The following is a 25,915-nucleotide window of genomic DNA, read 5'->3' on the forward strand; positions in this document are numbered from 1 at the left end:
GAGGCAGGAGAATTGCTTAAGCCTGGGAAGCGGAGGTTGCAGTGAGCCAAGATTGTGTCACTGCACTCCCAGCCTGGGTGACAGAGTGAGACTCTGTCTCAAAAAAAAAAAAAAAAATTCCTGTGAGATACAAAGAAAGCACTTTGGCCAATAACTGAATTATATAAAAAATCTATCTTTTTATTTAGAGAGCATCCCTGAGTCATCAAATATCTATCTAGTAACTGATAAGCCTATACTGGCCTACTTCCACTTGAATATATTAACTCATGTGATCTAGAACAGTGATTCTGAATGTTTAATGTGTATATAAACCATCTGGGGATCTAGTTAAAATGCATATTCTGATTTAATATGTCTGGGGTGGGGCCTTGATTCTGCCTTTGAAATAAACTCTCAGGTGATACTAATGCTACTGGTCTTAGGACTCAGCTTTGAGAACCAAGGACCCAGCAAACTCAGATGAAAAATGTGTAATTCCTTTGTTTAGCATGTTCAGCCAGCGGTTGTTTGGTTCATTTGAGCTCAGACTCAGTATTGATAAATTCAGATTAGCTCATATGAATACCACCCAGAGAAGCACCATTATAGAAGGCAACTGCCATGCTCCCAATGAGCAATTCCTTTACTAAAAAATTTAGACCAAATAAAACTTACAAGTAAAAATAGGGATGAAGTATAAAGAAATGGAAGAACAACGAAGAGGAGGCTCAAAATGAGAAAAGCCCTTTTGGGATTAGCCCCTTGGGTTTACATGGAAATTAAGATTTATGCAAGTGAGAGCTGATGTTATTTTTTAAAAACCGAGACACCCTCTAGAAAGAAACAAGACTTAAATCAATCCCTCATTAATACCACTAAGATATGAAGACATATAAACAGACTAAACTTTTGGAAGTTTTAAGGTAAAGTAAAAAACAACAGAGAAAAGCCATTATTCTGACTCACCTTATAAGCGCAAGCAAATTGTCAAGAAGTTTCAGAATCTGCTCTGTGCAGGGGTTACGGAAGATTGGATTTCCACTGGATGTATAACCCACCACAAATCCCCCAGCTTTGGCCTCTTCCAGGTCAGTGGGCCAGCAAGTTCGTTTCACAACACCCAGAATGCTGTATACACAAAAGCTCATCTATAGAAAAATAAGAATGACAGATAAATATAAAAAGGAAAAAAAAAGACAAAATACTGTTAGATATATTCAAGGTTCTGGCAAAAGTGACACAGAGGCCAGAGAGAATGAAATAATCCTCTGCTCCCCGGCAATCCCCCATCCCTTCCTTTAAGGTGAAGTCCAAGAGGGATCCTCTCACTGCCATTTTCAGGGCCAGTGGTAGGCTCTGGAAACTTCCCTTTCAGTAAGCTGTCTTTCTAGGAGCTGCAGTGACCCACCCACAGGACCCTGATGAGAAGGTGGCTTAGATACGATCCAAAACAAAGTGTTTAAAATGCCATCATTTCATCTTCTTTGAGTTGATCCTGTACCCTCCAGCTTGGGCCTTGACAGCTAGTGTCCTAATCCCCCCTCATGGTACTCTGAATCAACCTACTACTTGCCAGGTTAATTAATGGGACTTGTGCCATAATGGAGCCAAGAACAATGCTTACTTAAATAGCAAAGCACTGAAAAATCTCAGGTTTGCAAGTTAAGCCATCACTTAAGATTTACATGCCAGAGAGCAATGGCAGGGAGGACTCACCCTGCTGACCAAGTTCTGACCTACTTCCTCATTACACCTTCAGTCTTCAGAGCTATTTAGAGATCCTTAAAGCCAAAATAATGACTTCATAGAAAAGACCATCTGCTCTGCTGTGGGAACTAACTCAAGAATTCAAGACTAAAGAAGAAAAGAAAGGAGAAGCTTAGGGAAGTGGAGACTCCCACGTTTCTCACCAGTATAGAAAAAACAAATCTATGAGAAACTTGACAAAAGACAACACCCTACTCCTACCCACAGCCAATGCCACTTCCCATTCCCAGAAAGTCTTACTCGTGCACGGTTTAAGCCACAGGGATCCTCCAGGCCTGGGTCACAGCTCTTCTGATCTGTACCCACATACGCAATGAAAGCATCAACATCTGACAGCACTCTGAAGGTTGGAGGGGGAAATACAAGTTATATCATGATTTTAAACAAGGACAGTGTCTTCCACAGGTGTTAACAGGCTATGATTATTTGGCCCTTAAGAACAGTTTTTATAGTGAGAGGAGTATAATCATACTAATTGTCAGCTGTCATTTGAAGGTTCAAACTTCCCTTCCCACTCCCAAATGTTGTTAGTAACAGTTTAAGAATTAAACAAGGATATAATCTTGAAAATATAAAGAAGAAAATAATTTCTCTACTGTATGAACACAGATAAGTGTCTGTGTGGTTGTATGGCCTTTCCTAGCTGTTCTCATTTCTCTAAATGTGCTGGTGTTGCAATGCAGACACCACAGGAGTCTCACTCTGTGCCTTCCCCACCAACAACCTAATTGAACCAGAGATTAAATTACAAAAGACTGCTTTTAGAGAACTTCAGGTATCATGGATAATGCCATCACACTTCAATATCCTTAACCCCTACCCCACCCTGGGCCTAGCTCTGAAACTAAAATGGGTGTTTGAGTATAGTGAGAGTCAGGGCAAGGGGTCTCCTTTACCTGTGCATGTCTTGAGAAAGCCAGATGCTGGCCACTGGTGCCATCAGCTCCTCTAGGAACACCTTCTGACGCTCATAGTTCTTGAATTGGTTGCTAATGAGAACCAGGGCTTCCATGAGGGCACACTTCTCCATTTGTGTCAGCAGTAGCTCATTGGAGAGGAGTTGCTTCACATGGTTATAAAGCATGTCAAAATTGGGCTACAGATCAAAAAGAAAAAAAGTCAGAGGTGGTAAAGGTCTGATTTTCAAGGAGAGGTGGCTCCCTCAAGCAAAAAAGAAGAAAACCAAAGCAGTCCCAGGAAAGTCAGACCTATAAGGCTATTACTTGGTTAATTCTATTATACGTCTTTATTTTGCCTAAATAAGCAAGGTAATTTAGGCAGAAGATAGCTCTTGTCTTGAGTATTTGGATAACTGCACTTTCCCATACCACAAATGTGAAAAGATCAGCTTGTTTTTTTTTTATATATACACACACACACACACACACACACATACATATATATGGAGATAACTGCTGTGCATTCAGAGAAGAAATTTCTGGATAATTTGTAATCTGGAGTAATATTACATTTCTTGTAACCCCACGCCCCGAAAAGGGTTGTGATTTGCATCTGCTTTTCTCAAGATCAGGCACATCATTTGGCAGTAGTAATTAAGACCATCACATAGTAAAGAGTTGTAGAATTATAGGGGTAAACTTAATAATCTATATGGCAGATAACTATTTGTATTTTAAAGAGAGATTACATTTGCCATCACATTTCTAACTATACTACTAACTATACTAAGAAAATACTAATTCAAGAATGTTTATTTATTTTTGAGATGGAGTTTTGCTCGCTGCCCAGGCTGGACCAATGGCACGGTCTTGGCTCACTGCAACCGCTGCCTCCTGAGTTCAAGTGCTTCTCCTGCCTCAGTCTCCTGAGTAGCTGGGATTACAGGCATGCACCACCATGCCCAGCTAATTTTTTGTACTTTTAGTAGAGATGGGACTTCACCATGTTGGCTAGGCTGGTCTCGAACTCCTGGCCTCAGGTGATCTACCTACCTCAGCCCCCCAAAGTGTTGGGATTACAGGTGTGAGCCACCATGCCCGGCCAAGGATGCTTATTTGATGCAAAGCTATAGTTTCCAAGTTTTATCTTTTTCTTTTTCTTTTTTTTTTTTTTGGAGACTGAGTCTCACTCTGTCGCCCAGGCTGGAGTGCAGTGGCGCGATTTCGGCTCACTGCAAGCTCCGCCTCCCAGGTTCACGCCATTCTCCTGCCTCAGCCTCCCAAGTAGCTGGGACTACGGGCACCTGCCACCACGCCCGGCTAATTTTTTTTTTGTATTTTTGGTAGAGACGGGGTTTCACCGTGTTAGCCAGGATGGTGTTGATCTCCTGACCTTGTGATCTGTCCGCCTCAGCCTCCCAAAGTGCTGGGATTACAGACATGAGCCACTGTCCCCAGCCTCTAGTTTTAAATTTATGTGAGGTACACTGAAGGCTGGATTTACACACAAATGTAACCAAACTTGGCTACTTCAGCCAGGGTCCAGCAGCTTACCAACACAAGCTGGGGATAGTCACGACACATCTTGATGATGGAGGAACAAGCATGCCTCCTCACATTCCTCACTGCCCGGGTTCTGGGGGCCTGAAAAGAGACATTCAACAAACTTGGAGCTACTTTTGATATAATATACAGTGCTGCATAGAATCATGTAAGTATCTCAGTCAAGGGCAAGTTCACAAAGATTTTTCACAACCCAAAGAGTAAAATGGAGTAACATTTATAGCCACTGAGAATCCATGTTTCCTGTATGCCCTATAGTGTCTCTAGGGCAAAACACCGTATCATATGATAATCTACCACCTTTACTACCCCCTCCCATTTATATAAAAATATAAACTGAGTATCAGGTATTCATACATTTGTACTCAAGAAATTAGAATCTACTGGCTTAATTAATGGTCTTACCTTACTTTCTTCAACAGTTTCAAAAGTGACAGATGAAAATAGCTAGGGGAGAGGAGGAAAAAAGGTCACTCATATTTGTTTGTTTATTTGTTTTAGAGATGAGATCTTGCTATGTTGCCCAGACTAGCCTTGAATTCCTGGACTCAACTGATTCTCCTGCTTTAGCCTTCTGAGTAGCTGGGACTATAGGCATGAGCTTATTCACACTGTCCATTTTCTCAGATACCTCTACAAGAGTCATTGGAGTCACAATTTTACCATCAAAACATTTTACAATAGGATCCCAGAACAATTCATGCTATCACCCAAGTACGTGGCTATGGAAACCCCTCTCTCTTCTTTTTATCAAAAGTTGTATGATCTGTCCCCTCGATTCCATTTCATTACTTCCCATTTACTCCTCATTCCAATGAAATAAGACTGCTTCCTTGGCCACTATTATGGAATTAAACTCAGATGAGGGTGTAGTCAAGGAACTCACTGAACATTCTCCAACTCAAGGAATTTGCAACAAATGAGCCTACTTTTCTGAAGTTCTACTGGTCTTTTGATACAACATTTTCTTCATTTATCTGGCTCTTTTTCCTTCTGTGGGAGCTTCTCATTTTTTTCTCCACTCCTCCAATGATGGCAATTCACTAGGTTCCTTGCTTGACTCACATGTCTCCTAACTCTACATACATCATCACTTCAGTAAGACTTCACTTTTAGTCGTGGGACTTCTATGATGATGATGCTTTAATTTTATCTCGTTACTTTCTAGAGTCTACATCTTCAACCTCAAATAGCCAATTTATTGTGAGAGGTCTCCACAAAGATGTTCTACATATTCATCAAACACAGTATTCCAAAATACTCACTGCCTTCTCTTCTTTACCCCCGTTCTCCTTCCTGATCTTGTATTCTGACTCAGGTAGTGGATCTATCACTCACCTAGTCAACTGAACTGGAAACCTAGAAAGTGTTCCTTCCTCTCATAAATCCCCTCCCAGCCCGACAGCACACTCTAATACTCTCCTTTATACAAGTCTTCATTGCAATGCCATATAGGTAACATTAACTGTTTTTGTGCCTTTCTTCCCAGAGTGTTCCCAAAGAGTGAGGCACTAGCATGGTGCCTGATCCGCAATAAGTACTGAGTAGATATTTAATAAATGAATAAATAGCTGTGTTTATTAGTTTGCCTCACATAATTTCAAAAATAGTTACAAAGATAATTAGCTTAGGCCAGGCGTGGTTGTGCATGCTTGTAGTCTCAGCTACTCAGAAGGCTGAGGTGTGAGGATCCCTTGAGACTAGGAGTTTGAGTCCAGCCTGGGAAATGTAGCAAGATCCTGTCTCCAAAAAATAAAATAAATAAAAATTAACTTAGAAATGTCAAAATAAAATTTACAAAGGAGATGGACTTTATACCTTAGAGAAGACCTGGGGCAGGAACTCTGGTCTATAGGTGACAAATGGAAAGAGTGCAGAGACATTGGTAAGGACGCAGGACAGGATGAGGGGATCCTTGGTATCAAAGTTCAGAACCATCTGCAATAGCTCTATTCCATCATTAACAGGAATTTCCTGTAACAAAGACATAAAACAGAGGTTGACATGACTGCCTCCACTCAGAAATAACCATTTTGGCTACATTTTCTTTTCATCTTTTAAAGAGACAGGGTCTCATTCTGTCACCTAGGCTGGAGTGTGCAGTGGCACAATCATTGCTCACTGTAACATCAAACTCTTGAGCTCAAGGGATCCTCCTGCCTTAGACTCCTGAGTAGCTAGGACTACAGGCGGGCACCACCATGCCTGGATACTTTTAAAAATTTTTGTAGAGAAGTTGTAGAAGTGTTGCTATATCGACCAGGCTGGTCTCAAATTCCTGGTTTCAAGTGATCCTGCAGCCTCAGCCTCCCAAGTAGGTGGGACTACTGGCGCACACCACCATGCATGGCTAATTTTTTTTAATTTTTAGTAGAGATGAGGTCTCACTATATTGTCCAGACTGGTCTCAAACTCCTGGGTTCAAACATTCCTCCCATCTTGGCCTCCCAAAGTGTTGGGATTACAAGTGTGAACTCAGCTGTGTGTGCCCTTCTTACCATCTTCTCAGCAGTATATTATTCCCTAAAACCTTTTAAAGTTTGTATTTCTTCAATTGATCATGAGGCTGAATGTTTTTCAGATTTATCAGCTACTTTATATATCACACTTGGTTACCCAGTGCAATGGCATGATCTCAGCTCACTGCAACCTCCACCTCCCGGGTTCAAATGATTCTCCTGCCTCAGCCTCCTGAGTAGCTGGGATTACAGGCACCCACCACCATGCTCGCTCAGCTAATTTTTGTATTTTTAGTACAGACAGGGTTTCGCCATGTTGGCCAGGCTGATCTGGAACTCCTGACCTCAGGTGATCCACCCAGCTTAGCCTCCCAAAGTGCTGGGATTACAGGCCTGAGCCACGGCGCCCCACCCTTTTTTTTTTTTTTTGGAGACAGAATCTCACTGTCACACAGGCTGGAGTGCACTGGCGTGATCTTGGCTCACTGCAGCCTCTGCCTCCTGGGTTCAAGTGATTCCCGTACCTCAGCCTCCCAAGTAGCTGGGATTACAGACGTGCATCAGCATGCTCAGTTAATTTTTGTATTTTTAGTAGAGACGAGGTTTCACCATGTTGGCCAGGCTGGTCTGGAACTCCTGAACTCAAGTGATCTGCCCGCCTTGGCCTCTCAAAGTGTTGGGATTACAGGCATGAGCCACTGTGCCCGGCTTATCAGCTACTTTAGGTTCTCCTCTATACATTATCAGATTATATCTTTTGTCTATTTCTCTATAATTTAGTAAATCCTCATCTGCCCACTTTAAGAAATATGATTTTACCTATCAGTTGAGGCTCTCTGTGCATACCCTCCTTTTCAGACCTACAGGTGGCCACTATACTGGTGGCCTACAGTATTCTAAAGCAGTGTGGTACTTTAAATGTATACTAAATGTGGTAGGGCTTAGAGTTAGAAAGACCTGAGTTTTGGTCCCAGCTTTGCCATTTAATTAGCTGTTTGAACTTGAGTGTGCTATTTAGCCTCTCTAAATCTGCTTCCTTTTCTGTAAGACGTACATCCATAGATCTTCCTATTCTACTACCAGTTAAAAAAAGATCAAAACTGGCCAGGTGTTGTGGGTCATGCCTGAAATCTCAGCACCTTGGGAGGCCAAGGCAGGAGGATCGCTTCAGGCCAGGAGTTTGAGATCAGCCTGGGCAACATAGACTCCATTTCTATTATAAATTAGCCAGGTGTGGTGGCACGTGACTGTAGTCCTAGATCCTCAGGAGCCTGAGGTAGGAGGATTGCTTGAGCCCAGGAGTTGGAGGTTACAGAGAGCTATGATTGTGCCACTGCATTTCAGCCTGAGCAAGAGAGAGAGATCGTGTCTCAAAAAAGAAAGAGAAAATAAAAGAAAAAGGTCAAAACAATCATGCAGTCAGCAAGGGAAATAATTACTTACTTCTCTATCTAGCGTTCGAAACATCTGGGTGATAACACTTTCCAAAAAAAGAGTCATGGCTTCCCACTGCACGAATGAAGGTGAGAAGACAGAACAGAGGCTTCCTTCTCCAGTTCCGGCTGTAGAACAAGCTTTAAAACACACACACACACACACACACAAATATCAGCATTGAAAGATCACAGAAGACACAGAGAGACAATGGAGCTTTAGAGAACACCTGAGAATTTCATGATTGAAGGAGCAGGGTAATCTAACCCGTCTCAGCTTGGGCAAAGAAAAGATGATGTGCGCTGAAAGCAGCGAGGTAGGTGAAGGTTCCTACCATGCCTCCTCCTCTAACAATGAGCAGTCTGAATTCACCTCTATGAGCCTTAGAGTAAAACCATTTTGAGTAATGAATGAGAATACACAGGTGAACATCGAAAACATTGCCTGGCCCATTAGTACGCACTTGATAAACATGAATTAGTTTCTCCCCTCCTCCCCCTTTATAATCTTTTCCATGAGAATCTAAATAATTAAAATTGAGACCATAGAGAATCTTCCCAATAAGGAAACAATATAATACACAAAACACTGCTTCACATCCAACAGCCTCATGACAACCTGAAGGGTTATGTCTAGAGAAGGATGCCACCCTTTAAGTTTACAAATATTACCATAGCACACCACTCAAATAGCAAGGCACAAGCAAAAAGATTTGCCAATTACTTTTCTTTTTTTGTTTGCTTGAGATAGAGTCGCAGTCTGTCGCCCAGGCTGGAGGGCAGTGACGAGATCTCAGCTCACTGCAACCTCAGCCTCCCAGGTTCAAGCAATTCTCTGCCTCAGCCTCCCAAGTAGCTGGGATTACAGTCGCCTGCCACTATGCCCGGCTAATTTTTGTATTTTTTTTTTTTTAGTACAGACAGGGTTTCACCATCCTGGCCAGGCTGGTCTTGAACTCCTGACCTCGTGATCCACCCACCTCAGCCTCCCAAAGTGCTGGGATTATAGGCATTAGCCACTGCGCCCAGCCGCTTTTTTTTTTTTTTGAGATGGAGTCCCGCTTTGTCGCCCAGGCTGGAGTGTAGTGGCACAATCTTGATCTTGGAACAGTGAAACCTCCACCTCCTGGGTTCAAGTGATTCTCCTGCCTCAGCCTCCCGAGTAGCTAGGATTATAGGGGCCTGCCACCACACCCAGCTAATTTTTTATTTTTAGTAGAGACAGGGTTTTGCCATGTTGGCCAGGTTGCTCTCGAACTCCTGATTTCAGATGATCCCCAGCCTCGGCCTCCCGAAGTGCTAGGATTACAGGTATGGGCCACCCTGCCCGGCCTAAGATTTACCAATTGCTTTTCTTGCTTACATACAGCGCAGTCCTATTTACTAGTTTCATCTTGGTGCAACACATTTGGGCTTCTTCAACCTTTCAAATTACCAAATATCAGAGAACTTCAGAGCCAACTGTAAATGCAACTGAATGTTAAATCCCTCAAATGTCAGCCAGTAGTATGGTGCTTTTCTAAAGCAGTGACGTGCACTAGTTAATTTGCCCCTTTTTTTTCTCTTTTTTTTTTTTGAGATGGAGTTTTGCTCTCGTTGCCCAGGCTGGAGTACAATGGCACCATCTCAGCTCACCGCAACCTACACCTCCTGGGTTCAAGCGATTCTCCTACCTCAGCCTCCCGAGTAGCTGGGATTACAGGTATGCCCCACCACGCCAGCTAATTTTTTGTGTTTTTAGTAGAGACAGGGTTTCTCCAAGGTTGTCAGGTTGGTGTCAAACTCTCGACCTCAGGTGATCTGCCCACCTCGGCCCCACAAAGTGCTGGGATTATAGGTGTGAGCCACTGCGCCCAGCCTTTTTGCTTTATTAATACTGTCACACACATATAGCATGCATTAAGATGACAGACAAAACATATGGAGTACAGAGAAGTTAACTGGCTGAGACATTTGGGTAGAGGGGGATTATTTTGATTTTATGTAAAGTATAATTTCCCGAAAGCTTTGGGGTGGCTGAGTGATATGAGAAGTCCCTGTATTATTCCTGTTATGTCTAATGGGAGATCCTTTCTGAATTCAGGAAGACTGCTATGCAAGAATTTGGCTGAAAAGTTTTGAAGTTAGGTCTAGGCATGCAATTTGTTAAGTTGGTGCCTTAAGTGAAGCAAATAAAATCAACAGTAAATAATTGGTTGATTCTGTTAGAAATGGAAAATGATGGCAAAACTGATAAGGACATGGTTTTACCCTAACTTAAATTTAAAATGTGTCATCTGCTTTTTTTGTGTGAGCCAATGAAAACGCTCCCTCTCCAAGATAGAATTAGGCAGTGAGCAAAGCTATTTCTGACTAGTATTAGTACATCGTTCTGATGTGTGTGTGGCTCAGGCTCATTTCCTATATATAGTTTTGATACTGTCCTAACATTTCACTAACATTCAGTAATGAAAAAAACTTACAATTCACAGAACCAGCATCAAGAAAAGTTGATAGTTGATACTTTAGCCACTCCCCAGCCATCTGGAAGCTAGTTTTGGGATCCAAACGACATGCCAACCTCATCACCTCTCCTTGCTGGGCTCGGGAGGCTGCCAAGGGAAAATGCCAAGGGAAGGACAGGAATCAACAACTGGTATAAAATAGGTACTTAATGTTTATTAATTTACCACCCCAGGGGAAAAGCATTCAAAAGAACTGTTTTGCAGACTTGTGCTTTGCATGTAATAATCAATAAAACTTTATTAATGAATCCAGAATTTTTTAAAAATAAATGATCTCTGGAAGCTGTATTACCAACTAGATCCTGTAAGTGGCAAACTAAACTTAGTCTCTCATTTCTGTTGGAATTAAAAGGAAATCAGGGTTGGGCGCAGTAGCTCACGTCTGAAACCCTAGCACTTTAGGAGGCCAAGGTGGGCAGACTGCTTGTGTCCAAGAGTCCAAAACCAGTTTGGGCAATACAGTGAGATCCAGTCTCTACCAAAAAATACAAAAATTAGCCAGGTGTGGTGGCATGCACCTACAGTCCCAGCAACTTGGGAGGGTGAGGTAGGAGGATCAGCTGAGCCCAGGGAGGTCAAGATTGTAGTGAGCCATGATTGCAGCACCACTCCTGCCTGGACAACAGAGTGAGACCATGTCTCAAAATAAAATTTAAAAAATTTTAAAAAGTAAATCAGATTGGTGGTAATAAAAAATGGTGCAGCTGCTGTGGGAAACAGCCTGGCAGTTCCTGAAAATATTAAACATGCAATTGCCATATTATCCAGCAATTCTCCTCCTATTTATATATCTAAAAGAAATAAAAACTTATGTCTACACAAAACCTTGTATATAAATGTTCATAGCAGCATTATTTGTAATAGCCAAAAAATGGAAATAAATGTCCATCAACAGACGAATAAATGAGTAAATGTGGCATATCCATACAATGAAATATTGGCAATAAAAAGAAATGAAGGCGGGGTATGGTGACTCACGCCTGTAATCCAGCACTTTGGGAGGCTGAGGCGGGTGAATCAGCTGAGGTCGGGAGTTCGAGACCAGCCTGGTCAACATGATGAAACCCCATCTCTACTAAAAATAAAATTAGCTGGGCATGGTGGGGCACGCCTATAATCCCAGTTACTCGGGAGGGTGAGGCAGGAGAATCACCTGAACCCCAGAGACAGAGGTTGCAGTGAGCCGAGTGTTTCACTGCACTCCAGCCTGGGCGACAGAGCAAGACTCTGTCTCAAAAAACAAAAACAAAAACAAAAAAAACAAAAAAACAAAACAGGCTGGGTGTGGTGGCTTATGCCTGTAATTCCAGCACTTTAGGAAGCCGAGGCAGGTGGATCACGAGGTCAGGAGATTGAAACCAACCTGGCTAACATAGTGAAACCCCGTCTCTACTAAAAACCCAAAAATTAGCTGGGCATGGTGGCATGTGCCTGTAGTCCCAGCTATTCAGGAGGCTGAGGCAGGAGAATCGCTTGAACCCAGAAGGTGGAGGTTGTGGTGAGCTGAGATCGTGCCATTGCACTCCAGCCTGGGCAACAAGAACAAAACTCCATCTCAAAAAAAAAAAAAAAAAAAAAAAAAAAAGGAAATAAGGCACAGAAAACACAGAACAGAACAGAATGAGAATATTAGAATAAAATGGATTTTTCCACTTTTTTGGGGAAACAAAGAACCATAAGGTAAGATGGTATTTAATCCTAAGTATGAAAAAAAGTCAAGAGCATCTTAAGTATGGTTACTGTCCCTAAACATCAATGTCCAAGTGCTTTGGGGGTTTGTGGTGTAAAACAAAACATTATGCCTGGAATACAGCCCCAGCATTCTTCTGCAATGGGAAACTAGGGCTTAATAAGTAGGCTGCTATCCAGATTTGGGGATCTTTCGTAAAAACCCCAAACATCACGCACCATGAATCATAATACTAGATGCCATTCTGAGACTGTTGAGAGAAATCCAAGGCCAACATCACTTACAGTTGAAGAAAGCATTGAAGTCCTCATCGCTATCAAAATCAAATCGAGAATATTCACAGCTAGGGCTGTCTGTTTTAGAAGGAAAGCCCATCTGGAAAGAGAAAGGTAATAGGGGTAGGGGATGAAAATGGACCCACTGAAAGAGTATTTAAGCTTCAGGAGTTCAAGCACTTTTAATTTATTTTAAGAGTTAAGGGTTTGCATGAGATATTGTATGGTAAATAACCACTTCAGTTCTATCACAGGTCCACAGTTTGTTCCCAGTTCCAGTATTCCTCAGTAGCAGAAAGAGAATACTTTTAGTTGATACCATCCTCCAAGTTCCTCAGGGAGAATTAAATTCTTGAATTCTTTTAGAGTCCCAAGAAAAAATGATAATTCAGTATGTAGTAAAGAAGAAAGAATTGAGAGCTACTTGCCTCAAATACTGAACACTGAGAATAAACTTGTAGAACTTTGAATGTTTCATTCAAAAAAGTATTGAAGACCAAGGCAGAAAACAAGAACACAGTGTGACCGGGTGCGGCCTTTTGTTTTAAAAAGGCCTTGTTTACAAAGCCCTTTTGTTTTAAAAGGACTTTGAATTTCCTTTTGGCTAAAGAAAGGCATCACTTCAAGGGCTAAAATATAGGAAAGTTACTCTGCCTACTCAATCATCATAAAAACAGATAAATAGCAATTCAGGGGTTAAAAAGCAGAATGTATGTATGGTCACTGCTCTTGCCCTAGCACCTAGCCCAATACTTACGATATATAAGTACTCTCATATGGAAGAGCAGTTATAATAACCAGTAAGGACTGATTTCTTCCTGAGGAATAAGAAAATATGTCCAATAAAGGAATCTTAGTGATGAAGAAAGGGCTGTTAATAATGCCAATCAGTCTTTTTTATGTTTCCCCCGAGACACGGTCTCACTCTCATCGCCTAGGCTGGACTACAGTGGTGTGATCTCAGCTCACTGCAGCCTCAACTTCCCAAGCTCAGGTGATCCTCCCACCTTAGCCTCCCCAGTAGCTGGGGCTACAGGTGCATACCACCATGCTCTGCTAATTTTTTTGTATTTTAGTAGAGACGAGGTTTTGCCATGTTGCATAGGCTGGTCTTCAACTCCTGGGCTCAAGTGATCCTCCTGCCTCAGCCTTCCATAGAGCTGGGATTACAGGTGTGAGCCACTGCGCCCAGCCTCAAAGTCTTATTATGTGTATACACCTACATTCCACATTTAGATTCCCATTATATACCTTGACCAAGTTAGTCATGGAAGCACGGAGATATTTTGGTATTATTGCTAATAGCAAAGGATCACGGGACAGGATTTCATGCCTGAAGAGGGCTCCCCAAGTCATCTGAGTTGAAGAGCGTAGAAACTAAAGAGAAAAAAACAAAACATCAGTCTAAGGATTTGGATTTTATATAACCCAGATTATTATTTAGCAGTTATCAACTACATTTTTTCATATAAATAAATCTGTACAATACTTTGAAGCTGTCTCCACTGCAATGTATCAGTAATGACTACCCACTATGGACCACATGTTATTAAGATAGGCTGTGGGTCAAGGAAATTACCTGGAGTGTGGACTGAATTTTACTACTTTCTTTTCTTTACAATAAAGGATGCTGGAATCTCAGAGTGATATTAGAAGGACAATTTTGAACTCAGTGAAATTAATTTTATAAAACAATCAGACTTTTGTTTTAAAAATCTTTATAACTTTAGTACTAAATCACCTGGGACATACCTCACATGTGACTGAGTACAATCAGAATATTACCTAAAGAGAAAAGCTGCTGACCTCGACAAGTGCACTATTTGGCTCAGGAAGAAGAGCCAATAATTCTCTTAATGAAATGACACTATGGTCATTCCCCAAGGCCTGAAGAGTCACATTTTATACATGATCTACAATAATATTTCAGGACACAGTGCTTGATATTGGTTCACCTAACTGAAATTTTGAGAAGTTACCTGTATAAAGTTTACCTGACTTGGATGGGTTGTGAAAGCAAGAAAAGATTCCAGGTATTTTCCAAAGTTTGATGGTGTTTCTACATCAGAATCTACACCCTGTCGGAGAAGACCACTATATTAATGGTGTTGATTGAGAAAAGCAGGAGAAGAAAAAGCAGGGAAGTAATAAAAACAGATAAATCAAACCCTCAAAAATTTTGTTTTAAAAGGACTTTGTATTTCCTTTTGGCTAAAGAAGGGTATCACTTCAAGGGCTAAAATATAGGAAAGTTACTTTGCCTACTCAATCATCATCATTAAAACCCATTCTGTGGTCAAATAGTAAAATAAAAAATACTCATTTCATAAATTACAGGAAGAAAAAAGTCTGTATTACTTCCTCAGACCTTACCTATTCACATCTCTGTGTCCCAACCTATTAAATAACCCCCTCAATAGTTTCTTTTCTTTCTGTTTTTTTTTTTTTTTTTTTTTTGAGACGGAGTCTCGCTGTGTTGCCCAGGCTGGAGTGCAGTGGCAAGATCTCCACTCACTGCAAGCTCCGCCTCCCAGGTTCACGCCATTCTCCTGCCTCAGCCTCCCGTGTAGCTGGGACTACAGGCGCCCGCCACTGCGCCCGGCTAATTTCTTTTACTTTTAGTAGAGACGAGTTTTCACCGTGTTAGCCAGGATGGTCTCGATCTCCTGACCTCGTGATCTGCCCATCTCAGCCTCCCAAAGTGCTGGGATTACAGGTGTGAGCCACCGCACCTGGCCTTTCTTCTTTTTTTTTTTTTTTTTTAAAGATGGAGTCTTACTTTCTTGCTCAGGTTGGAGTGCAGTGGCCCAATCTTGGCTCCCTGCAACCTCTACCTCTTGGGTTCAAGTGATTCACCTGCCTCAGCGTCCCAAGTAGCTGGGATAACAGGCATGCACCACCACGCCTGGCTAATTTTTGTATTTTTGGTACAGACAGCGCTTCACCATGTTGGCCAGGTTAGTCTCAAACTCCTGACCTCAGGTGATCTGCCCACCTCAGCCTCCTAAAATGCTGGGATTACAGGCATGAGCCACTGCGCCTGGCCCCCTCAATGGTTTCTATCTGTGAAACTATCCTCTCTAACCATTTAAACCAGCACAAAAAGATATAACATCAATTGCTAATGTCTGTTCCAATGTCCTATCTTCCAACTTATAAGACTGAGTATTAAATATTTCTCTAACGGCAGGTTTTCCAGGTCAATCAGACTCAAGTTTTCTTTTGTGATCCAGTAACACACCCCTTAGATTGGGAAAAGGGTTCTTTATTCAAGTCCATGTTTCGTGGGCTAATAGAATGTAAAAGCATAAAGCACTCAGCAGCTTAAGGTTCTGTAAGTACCAAAATTCACAAGAAACCAACATTGACTTTATGGAATAATAGATGTGGATATCTGATGTTGGTATAGCTATTTTATTGTTAAAATAAATTTAGATCACTCAAACACTATTCTATTAAGATAATTTAATCTATAGAATCATGCAATAACTTGTAGGGCACTGCCCCATCAGGCTAAAATCAATGACATTTGCAACCCCTTATTGAAATATAAGTTTCTAAATGCTCTTCCCAAATAGGCTTGAAGCTCTCCAGAAAGCAAGCACTAGCTCACCAGCAATGCACACAGCTGATTGCCCAGCGCACACAACACCTGACAGAGCCTCTTCAGAAAGACATAGTGTTTTTCTACCAAACCTCCTCCATCAGCAGTCCTGTAAGATGAGAGAATTCCTTATATCACCTACAAAATTAAAAAGGCTGTAATAAAAACATCACTTTGTGTCACATTTCTCCAAGTCATTTAGTTAGGTCTGTAATTCAGTAGAATTCCAACAGCTTTGCTAAATTAACAATTTAAAAAATTTTTTAACTTATTTGGTGGCAAAACCTGACCTGAAATGATATAGGACTATTCACACAAACAGCAATTAATAACTACTAGTGTGAACAGCAGCCGTATTAGCTGTCTTCTGGAGGAGAGCATCATGTAAAAGCCAAGGGCCTTGGGGTAAACGAGGCCTAGGCTTTAGGAACACTGAAGGACAAAATGGTATTATGGTGTCCAGTGCAATCTCTGGAGTTTGACTGCCTGGGTTGGAATCACAGCTTTATGAACCATGGTCGTGGTATGGGACCCATAGCACAAACAGAAATGGGACATCACTTAGTATGCGTGTCATGATCTCTATGGAACTAAGAATTGGACCTAAAAATAGTCACTACCCAAAAAATGTTATTCATTTAATTAATAGGATACCTTAAAACAGTGCTGCAGTCTCTACAGGGAAAGAAGCCATGATAAATGTGTATTAAAATTGGTCGTAACAGATTTTAAGTAAAACATATGTCCCTCACACCTTTTCATTTCTCCTTGGGACCAAAAGTAAACAGTATCAAAAAGATGGTATTGGAACAGATTCAATTACTTACAATATATAGTTCTGCGTGACTTCCTGGTAAGAAACATGTTATCAAGAAATGCTTTAATATTTTCCTTCTTTTCTTTTCCTTTTGAGACAGGATCTTACTGTCACACCTAGGCTGGAGTACAGTGGCTCAAACATGGCTCACTGTAGCCTCAAACTAATGGGCTTCAAGGGATCCTCTCACCGCAGCCTCCTGAGTACCTGGGACTATGGCGCATGCCACCATACCCAGCTAATTTATTTTGATTTCTTGTAGGGATGAGGTCTTGCCATGTTGCCCAGACTTGAACTTCCGGGTCCAAGCAATTCTTCACGGCTTGCCCTCCCAAAGTACGGGGATTACAGGCATGAACCATTGCGCCCGGCCTTGCTTTAGACCTGTAGTCCCAGCTACTCGGGAGGCTGAGGCCGGAGAATGGCGTGAACCCGGGAGGCGGAGCTTGCAGTGAGCTGAGATCCGGCCACTGCACTCCAGCCTGGGCTACAGAGCGAGACTCCGTCTCAAAAAAAAAAAAAAAAAAAAAAGAATTTTCTAGAGCAACTGGAAGAAAGTATGTGGAAGCCCTAACAGTCATGCATCACTTAATGACTGGGGATGTGTACTGAGAAATGCATCGTTAGGTGATTTCATCACCGTTTGAACATCATAGAGTGTACTTACACAAATTTACACGACAGGAATAGCCTATTACACATCTAGGCTATATGGCATAGTCTATTGCTCATAGGCTACAAACCTCTATAGCATGTTACTATAGCCAATACTGCAGGCAATTGTAACACGACGGTAAGTATTTGTGTATCTAAATACAGAAAAAGTACAGTAAAAATATGGTATAAATGATAAAAAAAAGGTACACCTGTAGAAGGCACTTACCATGAATGAAAACTGTACTGGGTGAGTCCAGAGTGAGTGGTGAGTGAATGTGGAAGCCTAGGACATTACTGGACCCTACTGTAGACTTTATAAATACTGTACCCTTAGGCTAAACTAAATTTATTTATTTAGAGATGAAGTCTCACTCTGTTGCCTAAGCTGGAGTGCAGGGGCACAATCCTGGCTTACTGTAACTTTCGCCTCCCAGGTTCAAGCGATCTCCTGCCTCAAGCTTCCCAAGTAGCTAGGACTACAGATGTGTGCCACCACATGCAGCTAATTTTTGTACTTTTAGTAGAGATGGGGTTTCACCACGTTGGCCAGGCCAGGCTGGTCTCAAACTCCTGACCTCAGGTGATCCATCTGCCTTGGCCTCCCAACGTGCTGTGATCACAAGCGTGACCCACCGTACCTGGCCCGCTAAATTTATTTTAAAAATTTTCCAGCCAGGCGCGGTGGTTCATGCCTATAATCCCAGCACTTTGGGAGGCTGAGGCGAGTAGATCACCTGAGGTCAGGAGTTTGAGACCAGCCTGACCAACAGGGAGAAACCCTGTCTCTACTAAAAATACAAAATTAGCTGGGTATGGTGGAGCATGCCTGTAATCCCAGCTACCTGGGAGGCTGAGGCAGGAGAACTGCTTGAACCTGGGAGGCAGAGGTTGCAGTGAGCCCAGATCGCATCATTGCACCCTAGCCTGGCCAACAAGAGTACAACTCCGTCCCCCCCGGCCAAAAAAAACTTCCTTTCTTCAATAATGAATTACCTTTAGCTTAGCTTACTGTAACTTTTTAACTTTATAAACTTTTTAAAACTATTTTTTTGAGACAAGGTCTCAGTCTGTTGCTCAGGCTAGAGTGCAGTGGCACTATCATGGTTCACGGTTGCCTGGACCTCCCGGCTCTAGTGATCCTCCCACCTAAGCCTTCTGAGTAGCTGGGACTACAAGTGCACATACCACCACACCCGACTAATTTCTGTATTTTTTTGTACAGATGGATTCCCGCCATATTACTCAGATTGGTCTTAAACTCCTGACTCAATCAATCCTTCCACCTTGGCCTCCCTAAGTGCTGAGGTTACAAATATTAGCTACCACATTTGGTCATTACTGCCTTCTTTTCTTTTTTTTTTTTTTCTTTGAGACAGTCTCACTTCGTTGCCCAGGCTGGAGTGCAGTGGCATGATCTTGGCTCACAGCAACCTCTGCCTCCCAGATTCAAGATATTCTCCTGCCTCAGCCTCCTGAGTAGCTGGAATTACAGGCGTGCGCCACCACGCCTGACTAATTTTTGTATTTTTAGTAAAGATGGGGTTTCACCATGTTGGCCAGGCTGGTCTCAAACTCCTGGCCTCAAGTGATCCACCTGCCTTGGCCTCCCAAAGTGCTGGGATTACAGGTGTTAGTCACCACATGCGGCCAATGCCTCATTTTCTTATCCAAAAACACTGTCGATTGACAGCTACCATTTAAATAAGAACTTAAGGTGGGCATAGGGGCTCACGCCTGTAATCCCAGCACTTTGGGAGACTGAGACAGGCAGACCACCTGAGGTCAGGAGTTCGAGACCAGCGTGGTCAACATGGCAAAACCCTCTCTCTACTAAAAATAGAAAAATTCACCAGGCATGGTGGTGCACCTGTAATCCCAGCTACTCAAGAGGCTGAGGTAAGAGAATTGCTTGATCCCAGGAGACAGGGGTTGTGATGAGCTGAGATTGTGCCACTGCACTCCAGCCTGGGTAACAGAGTGAGATCTATCTCAAAAAAAAAAAAACTTCAGATATATCCAAATAAAATAGAAAAATGACAAAGAAATTAGAAAACACATTGAAAAGTAAAGATACTCACTGTGCAGCGGAGAGTATATAATGCATGGCAACATCTCCAAATAAGACCATCAAGGGCTTCCGGTCTTCCAACTTGCCCTAGACCCAGTTTTAGGGAAACATAGTCATATAAACTATACTTCAAAGTACCGACATCTTCTATAAGCATACAATCAAATAAATCGACTTCATAATTTCTTATGTACCGCAGGGTTTAGTGAAACACTAAGAAAGAAGCCCAATTCTTTAAAACGAAATCTGGATAAACTTACATATTTTTTCTCAAAACTATCAATCTAGTGAAGAAGCATAAACTTACATTTTTAAATGTGTTAGGCAGGCCAAGCGCGGTGGCTCATGCCTGTAATCCCAGCACTTTGGGAGGACGAGGCAGGAGGATCACCTGAGATCAGGAGTTCGAGACCAGCCTGGCAAACATGGTGAAACCCCATGTCTACTAAAGATACAAAAATCAGGCCAGGCGCTGTGGCTCACACCTGTAATCCTAGCACTTTGGGAGGCCAAAGCAGGTGGATCACTTGAGGTCAAAAGTTCGAGACCAGCCTGGCCAACATAGTGAAACCCCGTCTCTACTAAACAATACAAAAATTAGCTGGGTGTGGTGGCACACACCTGTAATCCCAGCTACTCAGGAGGCTGAGGCAGGAGAATTGCTTGAACCCGGGGGGCAGAGGTTGCAGTAAGCCAAGATTGCGCCACTGCACTCCAGCCTAGACAACAGAACAAGACTCTGTCTCAACAAATAAATAAATAAATAAATAAACAAATAAATGTGTTGGGCAATAATGCTGATATGACAGCAAAGTAAATTACATTTGTAGATAATATTCCCATGGAGAAAAGAGTCATGGTTCCATTGGTTAGCCAAGACAGATATAGGCTGGGCGCGGTGGCTCACGCCTGTAATCCCAGCACTTTAAGAGGCTGAGGAGAGATCACTTGAGGTCAGGAGTTCGAGACCAGCCTGACTAATGTGGCGAAGCCCCGTCTCTACTGAAAAATACAAAAATTAGTCGGGCATGGTGGCATGTGCCTATAGTCCCAGCTACTTGGGAGGCAGAGCTGAGACAATCGCCTGAACCCGGGAGGCGGACGTTGCAGTGAGCCAACATCATGCAACTGCACTCCAGCCTGGGGGACAGAGCAAGACTGTTTCAATTAAAAAAAAAAAAAAAAAAAAGACAGGTATAAACCCAATGTAGCCACCATCCAAGATTCCTTGACATTCATCAAGCGAGCTTTAAACTTAAACATTTACTTTTATCTATTAATTGTAAACTGCCAAGTATCATGGCTGTTTTGAGAACCATGTAGCCTGACAAATCTCCATATTCTGCCAAAGGATCCCTTGAATATTGGCAAACTCCTGTCCAAGGGGGTTGGAAGCAGGCGGTAAATTGGCCCCAAGGAAAAAAACCCAAACCTTTAAATGACTTTCTGCAACAACATGAAATTAAACACATATACAGCCTACTTCTGAGACTCTGAGGATAAATCAGTTTGAAGTGGTAACTTACTTTTCTGCTGACTGCAATGAGAAGACACTCAGCAGCTCCCAACTGAAGTTCCTGTTCATTCAACAGCAAACACAGTATCTCCAGGAGTTTACAGTTTTCAGCAGTGATGTGACTCATAGATACCCAGTCAATATAGCCTGCTAGAGTATTCAATGCTGCAACTCCTACTCGACAGTTTGCTTGCGCCTACCAGAAAAGAAATAACTTTGGATCATGAAGTCCTCAGTAAAAGGTACCTGTGGTTATAACTGAACTCCTATTTTCTAATTCTAAGAAAATTATTTTTTAAGTATATATTCATGTCAGTCACAGGTAGGGAACACAATCACTTCTCAAACAATGGCATTCTCAATATCCATCGATAAGATCCTAGTGGCATGTGTGGCCATTTTATCTTTTTTACAAAACTCCAAATCTTATCATTTTACTTCCCAAGGCTGGGTGCAGTGGTACACACCTGTAATCCCAGCACTTTGGGAAGCCAAGGTGGGTGGATCAACTGAGCCCAGGAGTTCAAGACCAGCCTGGGCAACATGGCAAAATGTAGTGTCTATTAAAAAAAAAAAGAAAAAAAGAAAAAATATCCAAACTAAAAAAAATACAAAAATTAGTCAGGCATGATGGTGTGTGTCTATAGTCCCAGCTACTCATGAGGCTGAGGTAAGGCTCACTTGAACCCTGGAGGTTGAAGCTGCAGTGAGTCATGTATGAGTCACTATACTCTAGCATGGGTAACAAAGTAAGACCCTGTGTCCAAAAAAAAAAAAGTTTTTTTTTAAATTCCCTTCCACTATAGCTCAGGAATCAAATACAAAACAAAGGACAAGCTGGGCGCGGTGGCTCATGCCTGTAATCCCAGCACTCTGGGAGGCTGAGGCAGGTAGATCACGAGGTTAGATCGAGACCATCCTGGCTAACATGGTGAAACCGCATCTCTATTAAAAATACAAAAAAATTAGCCGGGCATGGTGGCGGGCACCTGCAGTCCCAGCTATTGGAGAATGGCATGAACCTGGGAGGCGGAGCTTGCAGTGAGCTGAGGTTGCACCACAGGACTACAGCCTGGGTGACAGAGCGAGACTCCATCTCAAAAAAAAAAAAAAAGGACAGACGCAGTGGCCCACAGTCACTTTGGGAGGTCGAGGCTCGAGGATCACTTGAAGCCAGGAGTTTGAGACCAGCCTGGGCAACACACTGAGACCCTGTTTCTATAGAAAGTATTAGCTGGGCATGGTGGTGTGCACCTATATTCCCAGCTACTCATGAAGTTGAGGTGAGAGGATCACTTGAGCTGGGGAGGTCATGAGTGCAGTAAGCTGAGACCACACAACTGCACTCCAGCCTAGGCAACAGACTAAGATCCTGTCTCCAAAACAATACAACAGAAGCAAGGCTGAGGTCACCATCCACTAGTTGCACGTATCCCCTCACTTGAAAGGTTCAAAGGTCTCCTTCGAACTTACAAAGAGCTCTTACCTTTGACTCCTGAGAAGTATCTGTCTTCTGAAAGGAAGTACAAAGATCCAGTGTTTTTAATGAGCAAAAGGCCACATAACTTTCTACCCCCTGCCAATCAATGCCCTTGAATAATGATTCTTAAATATATGCAATTTTTAATCTTGGAAAATAACACAACTTTACTAAGAACGCATAACTGACATTCCCCTAGGGAGAACACGTCAGAAGCATAATTAAATGAATACAATTTATGATCATGTATGTATGGCATAAGTATATGAAAACCACGTACTCAAAAATACTGGATGTTGGCTGAGCATGGTGGCTCACACCTGTAAATCCCAGCAGTCTGGGAGGCCAAGGCGGGTGGATCACCTGAGGCCAGGAGTTTGAGACCAGCCTGGCCAACATGGTGAAACCCCATCTCTACTAAAATTACAAAAATTAGCCAGGCGTGGTGGCGCATGCCTGTAATCCCAACTACTTGGGAAGCTGAGGCGGGAAAATCACTTGAACCTGGGAGGCAGAGGTTGCAGTAAACCGAGATGGCACTCCAACCTGGGCAACAAAAGTGAAACTCTGTCTCAAAAAATGTGTGTGTGTGTGTATATATATGTGTGTGTATATATATACACACACACAATGTTAAATACATTAAAATAGTGGCTATTCAGTGAATATACAATATACACACACACAATGTTAAATACATTAAAATAGTGGCTATTCAGTGAATATACAAATATGGTTTTATTCTCATATTTGAAATCCATACAAAGGCACATAATGTTAACTTACAAGCATATAAAATTAGGCCAGGCATGGTGGCTCACGCCTACAATCCCAGCATTTTGGGAGACCAAGGCAGGTGGATTATTTGAGGTCAGGAGTTCAAGACCAGCCTGACCAACATGGTGAACTCCATCTCTACTAAAATACAAAAATCAGATAGGCATGGTGGCATGCGCCTGTAATCTAAGCTACTTGGGAGGCTAAGGCAGGATAATCGCTTGCACCCAGGAGGCGGAGGTTGCAGTGAGCTGAGATTGTGCCATTGCAGTCCAGCCAGGGTGACAGAGTGAGGCTTCCTCTCCAAAAAATCAAATAAATAAACTGTATCTTCTTTTTCTTTCTTTCTTTTTTGAGATGGAGTCTCACTCTGTCACCCAGGCTGGAGTGCAGTGGCGCAATCTGGCTCACTGCAAGCTCCGCCCCCTGGGTTCATGCCATTCTCCTGCCTCAGCCTCCTGAGTAGCTGGGACTACAGGCAACCGCTAGCACGGCCGGCTAATTTTTTTGTATTTTTAGGAGAGACGGGGTTTCACCATGTTCGTCAGGATGGTCTCGATCTCCTGACCTTGTGATCCGCCTGCCTTGGCCTCCCAAAGTGCTAGGATTACAGGCATGAGCCACCACACCCGGCCTCAAAAATTAGTATTTTCATAAGGAATTTCTGAAAATAAGAATAACACCTAGGGCTGGGCGCAGTAGCTCACACCTGTAATCCCAGCACTTTGCAAGAGCAAGGTAGGTAGACCACCTGAGGTCAGGAGTTTGAGACCAGCCTTGCTAACAGGGCAAAACTCCATCTCTACTAAAAATACAAAAATTAGCTGGCCGTGGTGGCACATGCCTGTAGTCCCCACTACTTGGGAGGTTGAAGCAGGAGAATTGCTTGAACCCAGGAGGTGGAGGCTGCAGTAAGCCGAGATCCCTTTTTTTTTTAAAAAAAAAAAAGAAAGAAAATGAGCTCTAGCTTTTCTGTCATTTCCTAGTTTTTTACTTTTTTGCTTATAAAATAGGCTTTCATTTTGCTGACCTAGACACCCTAGTTCCTTACTGTAAGATTAATCAAAAACATATTGGAAAATACAAATTTTATAGGTAGGGGTATCCCTTACCACTTGCTGGTACTTGTTTACATTTTCTTGAAGTGTGTTAAGCAGAAAACTGAAGATCCTTTCCATGTTCTGGGTTAATGTTTGCTGGATGTCCCTTCTTCTTTGAGGGGGAAGTGTCTGAAAAGTCACTACATCCTCTGCCAGTCGCAAAAGGATAAACATCACCAATTCTGTCTGTGTTTCCTACACCAACAGAAATAAGCTAGTTAAAAATTAAAATATCTTTTCATTTTATGTATATCCAAAGGCTATTTTCTGTTGCCAAAAAAAACCCACAAACAAAATCAAACAACCCTGAAGTTTGTTCCAAGGAAAAGTATACCAAACTGATACAGCTGTGTTTCATACCCCTTGTTTGGAAAGAATGTCCAATTCTATTAGCATGTCAGGCCAATGCTGTGGCCACTCTCGCTTGATCATTTCTACTACAATTCGAGACAGAGCATCTTTAATATGGTTCTCTTCTTCCAAAATGTTCAATGTTCCCTGAAAAAGAACAAGAGATATTAAGAGATATGCAAGACGGGATTCCAGAATTCCAGAAAAAAGCCGGGCTGTAGAGTTGTACAAAATTTATCAGCAGGCCTACTTTTAAACCAAACAGAACAAACGAACCTGTTCTTCATGCCTGAGTCACCTGTCCTGCATTCTCACTAATCATTCTTCCACTTAAAGGTTAAGTGAGGGTTGCATCACCTAATAAAAAGGCTGTCATATAGAGAGCTACGATGACATCATTATTCTTTACAAAATGAAAAGATTCTCATATTGACTGTTTCAGTTTGCAGAAGGCCAGGGAGGAAGAGTATAGAAATAAGGAGTATAGTGAGTAGCTGGTAAAATGGAAGGGTATGAAGGAGCAAATGAATATTTTACCAATAGTTCTAATACTAGAAGACGCAGAAGTATTAGAAGATACAGATTCCATCTTTCATGTCTTTTATTTAAAAAAAAAACAAGAAAGAAAAAAGGCTACAATTTTGAACATGTTTAAAGTCACATATTCTGTTTTGTGTTTAAAGAGACAGTCATCCAGTCATCACACCTGTAATCTCAGTATTTTGGAAAGCTAAGGTGGGAGGATTGCTTGAGGCCAGGGGTTTGAGACCAGACTAGCTTGGGAAACATAGTGAGACCCTGTCTCTTTTTTTTTTTTTTGAGACGGAGTCTCGCGCTGTCGCCCAGGCTGGAGTGCAGTGGCCGGATCTCAGCTCACTGCAAGCTCCGCCTCCCGGCTTCACGCCATTCTCTGGCCTCAGCCTCCCGAGTAGCTGGGACTACAGGCGCTGCCACCTCGCCCGGCTATTTTTTT

At 42.3% G+C, this 25,915-nt stretch overlaps 1 protein-coding gene across 1 annotated transcript in view; it reads right to left on the reverse strand.

The window, feature by feature from the left end:
* The window catches only part of XPO5 (exportin 5), a 53,606-nt gene that overhangs the window by 22,918 nt on the left and 4,773 nt on the right, over window positions 1-25,915 (reverse strand). Inside the window, exons 4-20 of the mRNA XM_025381732.1 lie at window positions 24,952-25,089; window positions 24,604-24,786; window positions 22,721-22,747; window positions 21,245-21,430; window positions 19,729-19,805; window positions 16,186-16,285; window positions 14,567-14,650; window positions 13,824-13,949; window positions 12,582-12,672; window positions 10,566-10,694; window positions 8,114-8,244; window positions 6,030-6,185; window positions 4,617-4,658; window positions 4,203-4,292; window positions 2,646-2,845; window positions 1,990-2,089; window positions 949-1,130 (exon numbers count right to left, since the gene is read on the reverse strand). Coding sequence (XP_025237517.1) covers window positions 949-1,130; window positions 1,990-2,089; window positions 2,646-2,845; window positions 4,203-4,292; window positions 4,617-4,658; window positions 6,030-6,185; window positions 8,114-8,244; window positions 10,566-10,694; window positions 12,582-12,672; window positions 13,824-13,949; window positions 14,567-14,650; window positions 16,186-16,285; window positions 19,729-19,805; window positions 21,245-21,430; window positions 22,721-22,747; window positions 24,604-24,786; window positions 24,952-25,089 — 2,042 coding nt within the window. The remainder of the gene's footprint in view (window positions 1-948; window positions 1,131-1,989; window positions 2,090-2,645; window positions 2,846-4,202; window positions 4,293-4,616; window positions 4,659-6,029; window positions 6,186-8,113; window positions 8,245-10,565; window positions 10,695-12,581; window positions 12,673-13,823; window positions 13,950-14,566; window positions 14,651-16,185; window positions 16,286-19,728; window positions 19,806-21,244; window positions 21,431-22,720; window positions 22,748-24,603; window positions 24,787-24,951; window positions 25,090-25,915) is intronic.

Source organism: Theropithecus gelada, chromosome 4 (genome assembly GCF_003255815.1).
Source record: "Theropithecus gelada isolate Dixy chromosome 4, Tgel_1.0, whole genome shotgun sequence".
NCBI lineage: Eukaryota > Metazoa > Chordata > Mammalia > Primates > Cercopithecidae > Theropithecus > Theropithecus gelada.